This window comes from Rhinopithecus roxellana, chromosome 6 (genome assembly GCF_007565055.1).
Source record: "Rhinopithecus roxellana isolate Shanxi Qingling chromosome 6, ASM756505v1, whole genome shotgun sequence".
Taxonomy (NCBI): Eukaryota; Metazoa; Chordata; class Mammalia; order Primates; family Cercopithecidae; genus Rhinopithecus; species Rhinopithecus roxellana.
The window spans coordinates 138,068,548-138,085,711 of NC_044554.1; the positions used below are offsets into that span (position 1 = coordinate 138,068,548).

General features: G+C 36.8%; 1 protein-coding gene across 1 annotated transcript in view; it reads right to left on the reverse strand.

Annotated features, from left to right (window-relative positions):
• The window catches only part of VWDE (von Willebrand factor D and EGF domains), an 83,501-nt gene that overhangs the window by 50,605 nt on the left and 15,732 nt on the right, over positions 1-17,164 (reverse strand). Inside the window, exon 4 of the mRNA XM_030932029.1 lies at positions 84-149. Coding sequence (XP_030787889.1) covers positions 84-149 — 66 coding nt within the window. The remainder of the gene's footprint in view (positions 1-83; positions 150-17,164) is intronic.

The window sequence follows — 17,164 nt, forward strand, 5'->3', positions numbered from 1 at the left end:
CATCCAAAGCTGCAGAATATAATTATATGTTGAAATAGTCTAGTTTCTAAAAACATTATTAAAAAGCAAAATATGATACTTACGAACACAATCACCTCCTATTTCAGTTTCATCAGAGCCACATGGGTGTAATTGTGCATCAGAAATAGCTGCCAAAGGTTAAGGTTTGTATAATTATTCAGCTGGGCATGAATATATAAATCTACATATATCCAAGATGACAATTTATTGGAGGGTGTTTTAATACAGACTAAGATTTTCTTAATTCTTCTCTTATTTCATAACATATTTTTTCCTTTTAAGGATGAGATCAAATGAAAGATAAGGAATCATATTTCAAAACAATCAAAGCTTTAATATCTTATTTTCTAAGTATGAACCTGCATTTTTAAATAATGAAACACTGACCGTATCAAATGCTGGCGAAGATGTGGAGCAGCATGTGCTGGTGAGAATGCAAAATGGTACAGCTATTTTGGAGAACAGTTTAGTGGTTTCTTACAAAACTAAACATATTTTTAGCATACGACACAGAAATCATGCTCCTCTATGTTTACCCAAAGGAGCTGAAAACTTATTTCTATACAAAAACCTGCATATGGAAGTTTATAGCAACTTTATTCATAATTGCCCAAACTTGGAAGCAACCATGATGTTCTTCAGTAGGTAGATGGATATGCTGTTGTACATATAGACAGCATGGACTATTAGTCAGCCTTACAAAGAATTGAGCTATCAAGCCACAAAAAGACATGTAGGAAACTTAAATGAATATTAAGTGAAAGAAGCCAATCTGAAAAGGCTACCTACTAAGTGATTCCAACTATTTGAAATCCAGGAAAAGACCACACTATGGAGACAGTAAAAAGACACGTGGTTGTCTGGGGTTGAGCAGAGGGAGGGATGAACAGGCAGAGCATAGGGAATTTTTAGAGTAGTGAAACTAGTCTGTATGTCACTATAATAGTGGATACATGTTATGAGAAATTTGTCCAAACCCATAGAATTTTTGTTTGTTTGTTTGTTTTTTGTTTTTGACATGGAGTCTCGCTCTATCACCCAGGCTGGAGTGCAGTGGCGCCATCTCAGCTCACTGCAAGCTCTGCCTCCCGGGTTCACGCCATTCTCCTGCCTCAGCCTCCCGAGTAGCTGGGACTACAGGCGCCCACCACCACACCCGGCTAATTTTTTTTTTTGTATTTTTAGTAGAGACGAGGTTTCACCTTGTTAGCTAGGATAGTCTCACTCTCCTGACCTCATGATCCACTCGCCTCGACCTCCCAAAGTGCTGGGATTACAGGTGTGAGCCACTGCACCCAGCCCAAACCTGTAGAATTTACAACACCAAGAGTAAACCTTAATGTAAACTATGGACTAGGTGATAATGTGTGTCAATGTAGGTCATCAATTATAACAAATGTAGCACTCTGGTGGGGGACGTCAACAATGGGGATGGAGGACTATGCATGTGGGGGATTTATAGGGTATATGTGAAATCTAAAATAATAGTGAAACACACTACAATCTCCAGAAACGTATACAACAGTTGGTTTTATGCCAGTTCCTTGGTAATTGATTCCCCTATACTCATTTACAGGATTACACCACCAATGAGCCAAGGACAGAGGTGGTAATACTTACAACCCAATGTACTGAATACAGTTAATTGATACAAGAGCAACTATCTAAACAAAGGTAGGTTCATCAGATTGCTTCTTGAAAGAATTTAGTATTTAAACTAAAAGACAAGGAGCTGGAAGCAGAGTCAAGTTAATGACGGAGCTCTATATGAATGTCTAGACTACTACTGTTGCTAATATCTGGAAGCTGATCTATTTCTCACACTGTCTGAGACTTTCCTACGTAACTCTTCTTCAGATCCAATGACATATCCTAAAACCCTTAGATGTGATTATCTTTTACATTATTTTCAGTTGTTTTTTGTTATGTGCAAGCCAAACAGATTTGAAATAACCTTGACTACTAGACATGTACATGTATATATAAAAGAATGCAGTATTCCTATGAAACATGGGGCCAAAATACACTATTTTCTTGCCCAAGGACTCCCAAGAACTGTGCCCCATCTGTGTTTGGGGGGTTTTCTTTTCTTCTTTCTTCTATTTGCTTTTCCCAGATTGCTTTCATAGAATACAGCCAGCACCCTGGCTGAAATATTTAGTATTAGGATTAGACAATTGAGAATCTCTAGAAACATTAGCAAGGAAGAAAATAAACCATTCTGCTTAAAACCTTCTGTTTCTTCCTGATTCAACCATATGCCAATAATTAAACTATAATAAAGTAATAGTTGTCAAGAAAGGAAGCAAACAAGTGGAAATCTAGTTTCAAAGCATGTAAAATGCGCAACATTTGATATCCTATGCACAGTAGTGGAACACTGTTGGGCTGCACAACTAACTTGGGTTAGCACAACGAACATTGTAAAGAAAAGAGATGCCTGACCTGCATCATGAAGCAGTAAAGATTTGTAAGAGGTCCAAGCAGAGGGAGAAACAAGTATCAGATATGGAGAAGAGGACGGAGCAGAAAACTGCAATGATGAGACATTAATAACAGGTTGTAGAATATCCTCGTTGAGCATGCAAGCGTCCTGAGATCAACCTAGCTTTACTGTCACTACCTGTGATGTTGGACAAGTGCCTGTTTTCTCTGAGCAATTCTTTTTGTCCATAGAATAGGGATATTTATTGCATGCATCCTATTCTGACACAATGGTCTCATCTACATCCTTCCAATATGCTAGAAAAACTCTTTCCTAGGGGTCTTTGCTCTTGCTCTACTCTGACATGATAGCTACGTGGCTTGCTTAACTTTGGGACTTTCCTTCTCTCTTTTTTAATAGCGTTATTGAGGTATAATTGATTGAATGTATTTAAAGTGTAATTAATGACGTTTTGACATATGAATATACCCACTAAAATCTAACAATAATCAAGATAACAGTATTTCCATCACCTCCAAAAGTTTCTCTGTCCTTTTGTAATCCTTCTGCCTGCCACTCCTCCACATTCATAGACAGCAACTTATCTGCTCTATTATACAGTTTAGATTATATTTTCTGGAACTTTATATAAATATAATTGTACACTATGGACTTTATGTCTAGAAAATTGCATTCCTCATATATGTTTGAGATTCATCTATGTTTTTGACTGTTCAATAGTTTCTTCTTTTTTTCTTACAGTGAAGCCATCCTACAAATATAGTTCTTTCCCTTTTATTGAAAAAGTAGTATTTCATTGTACAGGCTTATCATAATTTGATTATCTATTAACCCGTTGATGGATATTTGTGGGTTTTTTCCAGATTTTTTTGCTATTTTGAATATAGCTGCTTTGAACATTCATATAGAAAACTATTTGAAAACATTTGCATTCATTACTCTTGGCAAATATATAAGAATGGAATGGCTGTGTCATATGGAAGTATATGTTTACTCTTTAAGAAACTGCCAAATTATTTCCTAATGTTTGAATGTACCATTTTACACTCCCAGTAGCAGAATACAGCAATTCTGGTTGCTCCGTGGCCTTGCCATCTGTAGTATGGTCAATCTTTTTAAATTGTATATGTAATATAATGGTATCTCATTGTGGATATAAATCCATTTAACTAATGACCAATGATGTTAAGCATATTTTTATGTGCCCATTTTCCATTATTATGTCTTCTTTGGAGAAGTGTCTGCTCAAATCTTATTACAAAATTGTTTTCTTATTATTGGGTTTTGAGAGTTACTCATATATTTTGGATCCAATTCTTCATCAGATATATGAATTGCAAATATTTTTTCCCAAGCTATGGCTTCTCTCTGCATTTTCCTTCAGTGTCTTTCAATGAGCAGAAGAGTAGAAATTTACAATTTTGATCGAGTCCAATTTATATTTTCTAATGGATCACAATTTTAGTATTATATTTTTAAAATATTTGTCTAATCTAAGATCACAAATATTTTCACCTGAAAGTGAAAGTATTCTCTCAAGCTTTGTATTTTTAGCTTTTGTAATTGAGATTTGAGTCTTTGATGATTGTGAGGTGGGTTTTTCTTTTTACTGTATTTTGATGATATGAATCAAAGTTATTTTTGCATATGAATATTCAATTTACTAAAAACACAACTCTTTTTTCTATAAAATTGGATCTATTCTTGTGTTTACGATCAGTTTACTGTGTGTGTCGGTGTTTTCCTGGGCTCTCTATTCTTTTCCATTGACTTATTTATCTCTCCTCATGCAATTACCACATTATCTACATTATTGTAACTTTAGGGTAAGTTTGAAGTCAGATAATATAAATTCTCCAACTGTTTTCTTTATCAAAATAGTTTTAGGTATTATAGGTTCTTCATATTTCTATATGAATTTTAGAATGAGTTTGTAAATTTCTACATGAAAGCTTGTTGTGATATTCTTTAGGACAATTTTGGAACCATAGTCAATTGGAGGAGAAGTGATATCTTAATATCATGTCTTTTGACCACGAACAAGGTTTATCTGTCCATTTTCTCAGGTTTATATAATTTTTCTTAACAAAGTTTTGTAGTTTTCACTGTAAAGGTCTTACACATCCTTTGCCATACTTATTACTGAGTGTCTTATATTTTTGGTGCTATAATTGGTATTTTTAGATAAAATTTCTGATTGTTAATTGCTAGTATGAAAAAATACAAATGATTTTTAAACGTTGATCTTTTTCTCATTCAACATTGCTAAGCCCACTTAATAGCTCCAGTAGCTATTTTATAGATTCCATTAGGTTTGCAAAATAGGTGATCATGTCATCTGCATTTATTATTCATGAGGGATATTGTTATATAGTTTTCTTTTAATGTCTATGTCTAGTTATAGTGTTAAGAGTAATGCCGGCCCGACAGAAGTTTAGAAAAGAGTTTGTGTAAAATTGGCATTATTTCTACATTAAATGTTTGGAAAAATTCCCAACTGAAGCCATCTGGGCATGCGGTTTTCATTGTGAGATAGATTTTTAACTAGAAGTATAATTCCTTTAATAGATATAGGGCCACTGAAGTTATCTGTTTACTTTTGAGTGAACATTGGTTGACTGTGTATTTTATGTTATTTTTATATAATTAGAAGTTATAAGTGCAAGTTTTGTTATACGAATATGTGTAGTCTGTATATTTTAAGAAATTTGTCTATGTCATCAGTTTTCAACTATATTTGCATAGAGTTGTTTATAATAACTATTTTTTATTACATACAGAATCTGTGGTTGTATCACTGCTCTTATTCCTGATATTGGTAATGTCTGTCTTTTTTTTTCTTTTTTACTGATCGGACTGGCTAGAGAATTATTCATTTTATTGAATCTCTGAAATAACCAGTTTTTTATTCTACTGAATTTTCTCTGTTGTTTTTGTATATTCTATTGCATTTATTTTTACTCTGTTTCCTTTCATCTGCTTACTCTGAGTCTCATTTGTGCTTCTTTTTCTAATCAGTTAATGTACAAACTAGGGTCTTCAATTTGTGACTTTTCTTGTTGTTCAATATAGACACTTAGTGGGTTTTAATTTTAATGAACTTCGATTTTTTGTGATATTCTAATTTTCTTAATTTAGGGCCCAGAATATGGTTTTACATGGTAATATTTTCCTATGTACTTGAACATCTATGCTGCTATTTTGTGAAGTCTTTTCTGCATGTCATTTACATCAAACTGGTTGAAAGAGTATTATGGTCTCCTCCATTTTTGCTGTTTTAGTGTCTACATGCTTGATCAATTATTGACAGATGACGTGTTGATCTCCAGTAATAGTCGCAAATTTGTCTATTTCTCCTTGCAGGTCTCTCAGTTTTGTTTATGTATTTTGAATTTGTTATTAGGTGTTTCATCATTTGGAACTGTCATATTCTTTTACTGAACTGAACATTTTATTATTAGGAAATGACCCTTGTTTTTCCTAGGAATATGTTTTGCTTTTGAGTCTACTATGCTTAATATTAATATACCCACTCTACATTTCTTGTGATTAATGTTACCTAGGTATATCTTCTTCTATCCTTATACTTTTGAACTCATTTTCCTCACTTTTTAAATGAGTTTTCTAGGCAGCCTATAGTTGGGTCTTGCTTTTTTGCCCAATTTGGCAATTTCTGCTTTTCAGTTGGGGTGTTTATATCATATATACTATATATATTTATATATATTACTTTTGTACCAACCTAATATATATATAAATCATATATAAATATATATAGCAACATGGTGGACTTAAACCTTACAATATCCACAATTATTTAACAACATTGTGAGGTTTAAATCCACCATGCTGCTATCCGTGTTCTATTTATTCTATTAGTGCTTTGTTCCACTTTTTATTTTTATCTCCATTGAAAAATATGGAATATATTTTATGATTCCATTTTATACCCCTTGTTGGCTAATTAGTTATAATGTTTTGTTTTATTTTAGTGGAAGCTTTAGGGGATATTGTAAACATCTTTAACTTCTCATAGTCTACATAGGCTAACTTTAATTGATATGATGCCACTTCACATGTAGTATAAGGACCTAACTACCTTGCTAAGTGGAAATACAAAAAATATAACAAAGATGTATATTTTCATAGAGTCTTCTAAATAAATAATATTTCAAATATATAACCTTTTTAGAATGGCTTTGATTACAATTAACTGTAATTAATATTTTTTCTTATTTGACCTCTAGAAAGCTGTAGGGATAGATATATTGTGTGTATACACATACATATGAATTCTGTGAGGATCCAAACGTCTTCATGAGACTATGATATTAAAGTGAAATTTTACTCTCTACTCTTTGCTGTTTTGCTGATTTTAAAATTAAATATATTGACTCCTAGCTAGATAGGGGCTATTGGTCGTAGAGAGCAATACGTCCAAGTAAAAAAATGACGTTTAATAGACTGCCTTCGAAGATAGAGATGATCCTGGGAATTCTTCTAAAGTAGTTATGATAAGAAGGCTTTTTCCAAATAAGCTCCTTAAAGGGGAGTAAATTTCAGTTAGCAGAAGCTCTCTTTCACCTTTTGAACTTTCTCTTTTATCCTGTCTAAATGCAGATAAAGAAGCTAAAACTGGAGCTTCATTCTGTCACCATGAAGGAAAAGATTAGTGACTTTTCAGAGACCTCAGCCTGACATTGTAAAGTGCCCAAATCACCATCAGCAGAGAACACCTGCTCCAGATATTTGTTCAGCAAGAAAAAGAAACTCTTAAGTAGATTAAGCGACTGTCATTTTTGTTTGCTATCTATGCAGTCTAATTTAAGTTCTAAATGATATTCCAAGGCAAGCTTCTATCAGCAAATCAGGAAGAATAATTCATGCATATGTCTGGTTAACAGACATTAAGAGTAAAAAATAACAATTGTCTCCCAGAATTCCTTCTCCCTAAATACTTAGAGGACTTGAATGTGGAGATTATAAGGTACTTTTGAATGTTCTGAGTGTTCTGGGTTAGGAAATTGAGTGGATGGTAGTGACGTTAACAAAACAGAAAATGTTTTAAATTTGGAAGGGATATCATAAAATACAAATTTTTAATATTATGTTATTAAATTCAGTGTAAAAAATATTTCTGATGAAGTGATTATTTGTATTTTATGGTATTGCTTGGTGTGAAAGTTTTGTTTTCTTTTTTAATAGTTGTCAATGTTTCTTAAACTAATATAGATAAATCAATGGTTTTTCCATGAAACAGAGAATTTTCCACAAATATTTGGTAATACTATAGGAAGATTTATATACATTAAATATTTTTTATGACAAGAGTGCCAAAAAAAATTCTTAAGGTTTTTCAAAAACTCTTGTCTTGGCCACCCAATGAGATTGATTGATGCATCTCTCTGGATTTTGTCCTTCCTAATGAATGGAACTAGCTGTGCTAAACTGAGCAGATGCTGCCCTTTCTTAGTAAACAGACTGCCAGTTTTAGCTGGACAGCAGCTGTGTACGGAATGTGAAGGTTTACCAGCTCACTCCCTCAGGATAATTCTCCATAGGCTTCTCAATCACACAGAACAAAATGCAGAGCTCCCTAAATGATCAGGCCTTGCTGCCCTTTCAAACGTCCGTCTTGTTATGTTCTCCCTCACTCATTGAGATCTAATATTTCTGTCCAGCTTTCACTCTTCTGAGTACAACATACTCTTATTGCCTCAGGGCCTGTCGCTTGCTGCAGCTGCTGTTTGAGCTGTTCTTCCCCTTGCTTTCTGTCTGACCAAGGACAGTTTAACCTCCAGCTCTCAGCATCAGTGCCCTTTTGTTAGACGTTTTGCTGGTCGACGTTTCATGATATATTTTATCCTCTCTCACCTTCAGTATTCTCTTCTACAGCAATTTTTAATCTTTCCATTCATCAGTTGCAATTTATAATTGCATGAATACTCTGTGCCAGGAGGGCAGGGACCACATTTGTTTTGGTCACCCCTCTATACTAAGGAGATGCTGTGTTGGATAGAAAATAAGCATGACTCCAGCAGTATATATGCGTGAAATAATTAGTGTGTTATTATTATACTTGTGGAATACTGCCAACAAATACCTATTTGAATTAATACATTTTATAAGTTTATTATTTCGATCTTATTATAATAATAAACAATAATTTTGCCTTATTTCTTTTTTAAAGATAGAACTACTGCCTTGCAATTAATGATAAAGTAAATCTAAACAATTCAAATTTCCATAAATGTAGTATGTATTTCAGAACAGTGAAATAAAATTATATGTTGAGAACATTATCTTTCTTAGTTTCTATTATCATGTAAAGTAGACAATAATGCATTATTTGCTTAGAGATTATGGCCAATAACGATATATTTACATCAACTTTAGAGGTCATTTGGAAATAAAACATTAGTTAAAAACAGAATGTGAAACTGGAGTGTGTGTCATTGTTTTTAAGAAAAAAGACTGCATTACAAACTCATCAAAATATTAAATTTTTTATTTTAATATTTTCAACTCAAAGAAATAACCATAGGAGAAAACTTATTGTATTATTATTTTTGCTGACATTAAGGGACAGATTTCTGAGAATAAGAATGCCAGGGGGGCGGAGCAAGATGGCCGAATAGGAACAGCTCCAGTCTCCAACTCCCAGCGCGAGCGACACAGAAGACCGGTGATTTCTGCATTTTCAACTGAGGTACTGGGGTCATCTCACTAGGGAGTGCCGGATAATCGGTGCTGGTCAGCTGCTGCAGCCTGACCAGCGAGAGCTGAAGCGGGGCAAGGCATCGCCTCACCTGGAAGCGCAAGGGGGAAGGGGATCCGTTTTCCTAGCCAGGGGAACTGAGACACACAACACCTGGAAAATCGGGTAACTCCCACCCCAATACTGCGCTGTAAGCATACAGGCACACCAGGAGAATATATCCCACACCTGGCCGGGAGGGTCCCACGCCCGCGAAGCCTCCCTCACTGCTAACACAGCAGTCTGCGGAGATCTATCCGCAAGGCAGCAGCGAGGCTGGGGGAGGGGCGCCCGCCATTGCTGAGGCTTAAGTAGGTAAACAAAGCCGCTGGGAAGCTCGAACTGGGTGGAGCTCACAGCAGCTCCAGGAAGCCTGCCTGTCTCTGTAGTCTCCACCTCTGGGGACAGCGCACAGCTGAAGACCAACAGGGGAAGTAGCGGGAGCCGGTGCAGACGCGAACGACTCTGTCTGACAGCTTTGGGGAGAGCCGCGGATCTCCCAACGTGGAGGTTGAGATCTGAGAACGGACAGACTGCCTGCTCAGGTGTGTCCCTGACCCCTGAGTAGCCTAGCTGGGAGAAATCCCCCACTAGGGGCAGTCTGACACCCCACACCTCACAGGGTGGAGTACACACCTGAGAGGAAACTTCCAAAGGAAGAATCAGACAGGTACACTCGCTGTTCAGCAATATTCTATCTTCGGCAACCCCTGCTGCTGATACCCAGGCAAACAGGGTCTGGAGTGGACCTCAAGCAATCTCCAACAGACCAACAGACAGTCCTTCTGACTGTCAGAAGGAAAACTATCAAACAGGAAGGACACCTATACCAAAACCCCATCAGTACGTCACCACCATCAAAGACCAGAGACAGATAAAACCACAAAGATGGGGAAGAAGCAGGGCAGAAAAGCTGGAAATTCAAAAAATAAGAGCGCATCTCCCCCTGCAAAGGAGTGCAGCCCATCGCCAGCAACGGATCAAAGCTGGTCAGAGAATGACTTGGACGAGAGGAGAGAAGAAGGCTTCAGTCCATCAAACTTATCAGAGCTAAAGGAGGAATTACGTACCCAGTGCAAAGAAACTAAAAATCTTGAAAAAAGAGTGGAAGAATTGACAGCTAGACTAATTAATGCAGAGAAGATCATAAATGAAATGACAGAGATGAAAACCATGACACGAGAAATACGTGACAAATGCACAAGCTTCAGTAACCGACTCGATCAACTGGAAGAAAGAGTATCAGCGATTGAAGATCAAATGAATGAAATGAAGCGAGAAGAGAAACCAAAAGAAAAAAGAAGAAAAAGAAATGAGCAAAGCCTGCAAGAAGTATGGGATTATGTAAAAAGACCAAATCTACGTCTGATTGGGGTGCCTGAAAGTGAGAGGGAAAATGGAACCAAGTTGGAAAACACTCTTCAGGATATCATCCAGGAGAACTTCCCCAACCTAGTAGGGCAGGACAACATTCAAATTCAGGAAATACAGAGAACGCCACAAAGATACTCCTCCAGAAGAGCAACTCCAAGACACATAATTGCCAGATTCACCAAAGTTGAAATGAAGGAAAAAATCTTAAGGGCAGCCAGAGAGAAAGGTCGGGTTACCCACAAAGGGAAGCCCATCAGACTAACAGCAGATCTCTCGGCAGAAACTCTACAAGCCAGAAGAGAGTGGGGGCCAATATTCAACGTTCTTAAAGAAAAGAATTTTAAACCCAGAATTTCATATCCAGCCAAACTAAATTTCATAAGTGAAGGAGAAATAAAATCCTTTACAGATAAGCAAATGCTTAGAGATTTTGTCACCACCAGGCCTGCCTTACAAGAGACCCTGAAGGAAGCCCTAAACATGGAAAGGAACAACCGGTACCAGCCATTGCAAAAACATGCCAAAATGTAAAGACCATCGAGGCTAGGAAGAAACTGCATCAACTAACGAGCAAAATAACCAGTTAATATCATAATGGCAGGATCAAGTTCACACATAACAATATTAACCTTAAATGTTAATGGACTAAATGCTCCAATTAAAAGACACAGACTGGCAAACTGGATAAAGAGTCAAGACCCATCAGTCTGCTGTATTCAGGAGACCCATCTCACATGCAGAGACATACATAGGCTCAAAATAAAGGGATGGAGGAAGATCTACCAAGCAAATGGAGAACAAAAAAAGTCAGGGGTTACAATCCTTGTCTCTGATAAAACAGACTTTAAACCATCAAAGATCAAAAGAGACAAAGAAGGCCATTACATAATGGTAAAGGGATCAATTCAACAGGAAGAGCTAACTCTCCTAAATATATATGCACCCAATACAGGAGCACCCAGATTCATAAAGCAAGTCCTTAGAGACATACAAAGAGACTTAGACTCCCATACAATAATAATGGGAGACTTCAACACTCCGCTGTCAACATTAGACAGATCAACGAGACAGAAAGTTAACAAGGATATCCAGGAATTGAACTCATCTCTGCACCAAGCGGACCTAATAGACATCTATAGAACTCTCCACCCCAAATCAACAGAATATACATTCTTCTCAGCGCCACATCGCACTTATTCCAAAATTGACCACATAATTGGAAGTAAAGCACTCCTCAGCAAATGTAAAAGAACAGAAATTATAACAAACTGTCTCTCAGACCACAGTGCAATCAAACTAGAACTCGGGACTAAGAAACTCAATCAAAACCGCTCAACTACATGGAAACTGAACAACCTGCTCCTGAATGACTACTGGGTACATAATGAAATGAAAGCGGAAATAAAGATGTTCTTTGAAACCAATGAGAGCAAAGATACAACATACCAGAATCTCTGGGACACATTTAAAGCAGTGTGTAGAGGGAAATTTATAGCACTAAATGCCCACAAGAGAAAGCTGGAAAGATCTAAAATTGACACTCTAACATCACAATTAAAAGAACTAGAGAGGCAAGAGCAAACACATTCAAAAGCTAGCAGAAGGCAAGAAATAACTAAGATCAGAGCCGAACTGAAGGAGATAGAGACACAAAAAACCCTCCAAAAAATCAATGAATCCAGGAGTTGGTTTTTTGAAAAGATCAACAAAATTGACAGACCACTAGCAAGGCTAATAAAGAAGAAAAGAGAGAGGAATCAAATAGATGCAATAAAAAATGATAAAGGGGATATCACCACTGACCCCACAGAAATACAAACTACCATCAGAGAATACTATAAACGCCTCTACGCAAATCAACTAGAAAATCTAGAAGAAATGGATAATTTCCTGGACACTTACACTCTCCCAAGACTAAACCAGGAAGAAGTTGAATCCCTGAATAGACCAATAGCAGGCTCTGAAATTGAGGCAACAATTAATAGCCTACCCACCAAAAAAAGTCCAGGACCACATGGATTCACAGCTGAATTCTACCAGAGGTACAAGGAGGAGCTGGTACCATTCCTTCTGAAACTATTCCAATCAATAGAAAAAGAGGGAATCCTCCCTAACTCATTTTATGAGGCCAACGTCATCCTGATACCAAAGCCTGGCAGAGACACAACAAAAAAAGAGAATTTTAGACCAATATCCCTGATGAACATTGATGCAAAAATTCTCAATAAAATACTGGCAAACCGGATTCAGCAGCACATCAAAAAGCTTATCCACCATGATCAAGTGGGCTTCATCCCTGTGATGCAAGGCTGGTTCAACATTCGCAAATCAATAAACGTAATCCAGCATATAAACAGAACCAAAGACAAGAACCACATGATTGTCTCAATAGATGCAGAAAAGGCTTTTGACAAAATTCAACAGCCCTTCATGCTAAAAACGCTCAATACATTCGGTATTGATGGAACGTACCTCAAAATAATAAGAGCTATTTATGACAAACCCACAGCTAATATCATACTGAATGGGCAAAAACTGGAAAAATTCCCTTTGAAAACTGGCACAAGACAGGGATGCCCTCTCTCACCACTCCTATTCAACATAGTGTTGGAAGTTCTGGCTAGGGCAATCAGGCAAGAGAAAGAAATCAAGGGTATCCAGTTAGGAAAAGAAGAAGTCAAATTGTCCCTGTTTGCAGATGACATGATTGTATATTTAGAAAACCCCATCGTCTCAGCCCAAAATCTCCTTAAGCTGATAAGCAACTTCAGCAAAGTCTCAGGATACAAAATTAATGTGCAAAAATCACAAGCATTCTTATACACCAGTAACAGACAAACAGAGAGCCAAATCAGGAATGAACTTCCATTCACAATTGCTTCAAAGAGAATAAAATACCTAGAAATCCAGCTTACAAGGGATGTAAAGGACCTCTTCAAGGAGAACTACAAACCACTGCTCAGTGAAATCAAAGAGGACACAAACAAATGGAAGAACATACCATGCTCATGGATAGGAAGAATCAATATCGTGAAAATGGCCATACTCCCCAAGGTTATTTATAGATTCAATGCCATCCCCATCAAGCTACCAATGAGTTTCTTCACAGAATTGGAAAAAACTGCTTTAAAGTTCATATGGAACCAAAAAAGAGCCCGCATTGCCAAGACAATCCTAAGTCAAAAGGACAAAGCTGGAGGCGTCACGCTACCTGACTTCAAACTATACTACAAGGCTACAGTAACCAAAACAGCATGGTACTGGTACCAAAACAGAGATATAGACCAATGGAACAGAACAGAGTCCTCAGAAATAATACCGCACATCTACAGCCATCTGATCTTTGACAAACCTGAGAGAAACAAGAAATGGGGAAAGGATTCCCTATTTAATAAATGGTGCTGGGAAAATTGGCTAGCCATAAGTAGAAAGCTGAAACTGGATCCTTTCCTTACCCCTTATACGAAGATTAATTCAAGATGGATTAGAGACTTAAATGTTAGACCTAATACCATAAAAACCCTAGAAGAAAATCTAGGTAGTACCATTCAGGACATAGGCATGGGCAAGGACTTCATGTCTAAAACACCAAAAGCAACGGCAGCAAAAGCAAAAATTGACAAATGGGATCTAATTAAACTAAAGAGCTTTTGCACAGCAAAAGAAACTACCATCAGAGTGAACAGGCAACCTACAGAATGGGAGAAAATTTTTGCAACCTACTCATCTGACAAAGGGCTAATATCCAGAATCTACAAAGAACTCAAACAAATATACGAGAAAAAAACAAACAACCCCATCAAAAAGTGGGGAAAGGATATGAACAGACATTTCTTAAAAGAAGATATTCATACAGCCAACAGACACATGAAAAAATGCTCATCATCACTCGCCATCAGAGAAATGCAAATCAAAACCACAATGAGATACCATCTCACACCAGTTAGAATGGCAATCATTAAGAAGTCAGGAAACAACAGGTGTTGGAGAGGATGTGGAGAAATAGGAACACTTTTACACTGTTGGTGGGATTGTAAACTAGTTCAACCATTATGGAAAACAGTATGGCAATTCCTCAAGGATCTAGAACTAGATGTATCATATGACCCAGCCATCCCACTACTGGGTATATACCCAAAGGATTATAAGTTATTCTACTACAAAGATACATGTACACGTATGTTTATTGCGGCACTATTCACAATAGCAAAGACTTGGAATCAACCCAAATGTCCATCTGTGACAGACTGGATTAAGAAAATGTGGCACATATACACCATGGAATACTATGCAGCCATAAAAAAGGATGAGTTTGCGTCCTTTGTAGGGACATGGATGCAGCTGGAAACCATCATTCTTAGCAAACTATCACAAGAACAGAAAACCAAACACCGCATGTTCTCACTCATAGGTGGGAACTGAGCAATGAGATCACTTGGACTCGGGAAGGGGAACATCACGCACTGGGGCCTATCATGGGGAGGGGGGAGGGGGGAGGAGGGAGGGATTGCATTGGGGAGTTATACATGATATAAATGATGAATTGATGGGTGCTGACGAGTTGATGGGTGCAGCACACCAACATGGCATAAGTATACATATGTAACAAACCTGCACATTATGCACATGTACCCTAGAACTTAAAGTATAATAAAAAAAAAAAAAAAAGAATGCCAGAAACTTAAAGAAATCAATTTTTCTAATAATACTGGTTTCAATTCCAAAACTATGATGAGCAAAATAATTTTTGAGATTGGACATTTTATATATATGTATATATATGTGTTTATATAAATATTTATGTATATATATGTGTATATATACACACACACATTTATAAATATATTGAGTTATTTAAACCTAAAACTATGTTTCCTTTAAACTACTATAATAACCAACTAAGTGATTTTACTTGTTATGCTATAATTGTGTTATTTGGGGTTGGCTAGCTTGGGGAGTCTAACAACCTCAGTAGTAAAATGTTCACTGTTGCTGAATCAAGTGTTCGTCTGCTTTGATAACACTGTCTACAAGAGTGTCTCCCAGAACTTTCAGTGTTGTATATATGGCTGAACCTAGGCAACTAAATTGGGGTTCGTTTTACTCCTATAACTGGTTATACATGAGCACACTCACCTATCTATAGAATAAATCCCTCATTTATCAGCTTCACCATTGTCTAAACAGTCTAAGTAAAAATCGCCACTCTGTAGTTTCTTTCTGTTTAGAGCTTTTTGTATCTTAGGAATTGGGCCACTAGTTCCATTAAACATTACTAGTGTATATGCATTTGTTGAATCCCTGTTTTGTTCAGGACACTAGGTCATGAGACCCTGATGTAAAGGGCACTTTGTTTTCAAAGAGTTCATAGTCATAGTGGAGCACAGAGAAAAAGAAAAATATTTATTAGGTCCAACTATCTATGGTGAGCTCTAGAATGGTATGTTATGGGAGCTCTCAGCCAGGACTCTCATGTCACAACATCCTTAGTCAACACCACTAGTGTCAGGCTTATGAGTCTGAGATGTAGTGTATATCTGTGTCATGTCCCTTCTTAGATAACAGCCCAAAACAGAATTCTTGATTTCTCTCTCTTCCCAACCTGATGTGTTTGTACCCTAGTCTCTCCCTCTTTAGTTGCTGAAGCAAAAACCATAGATATTGTCCTTGATTTCTCTCTTTCCACCTTTCTCATATCCATTGCATGAGCTCTGTTTCCAAAGACATCTTAGCTTAATATCCTCTTCTTTGCCACTAGTCCGAGTCATTTCCACTCCTCCCTCCTTTAAGCCACTACCATCTCTCTATTGAATGAATGCAACAGCCTTCTGGAGTCTTGCTGCAGGGATAATGACCTTTCAAATACACTCCTTAGATCATATTATCATCTCTTTAAAAATCTTATAGGATTTTTAAAGACTGAAGCTAAGTTCTTACCAGGAACTTCAGACCCTACAGATGCTGACCTTTTCTTACTTCTCTAACCTCATCCCCCAAGATTTATTCATTTTCTCTGTTCCCACCACATTGTTTCTCCTTCAGCTCCTTGAACTGCCTTCTTCATATGTATTTAAGGACCTCTGCATTGTCTATTCTTCTGCTGGAGCTCTTTTTCCCCACATATTTTCATGACTGCCTCATTCTCCACATTCAGTGCTCAACTCAAATTTGTCACTTATTCAAAGAGAACTCCTCAGGTACCCTTTGTAAGACAGCATCCTTGTGCCAGTTCATTCCTATTGTATTGACCAATTTTCTTTAATTTGTGGTATATTAATTTCTCAAATATTAGCCTCTTAGTTTAGAATGATTTTAGATTCACATAAAGATTGCAAAAATAATACAGAATTTGCACTTATCCATCTTCCACAAATGTTAACATATTACAAAGCCATGATATATTTGTCAAAACTAGGAAGTTTACCTTAGGACTGCACTCTCAAATAAACTGAAAACTGTAGTCAGATTTTACTAATCTGAATTTTTCAGTTTTCCCAATCAGGATATCCCATTGAGTTATTCATCATTTTCTAATCTGTGACTGTTTTCTATTCTTTCCTGGTTCT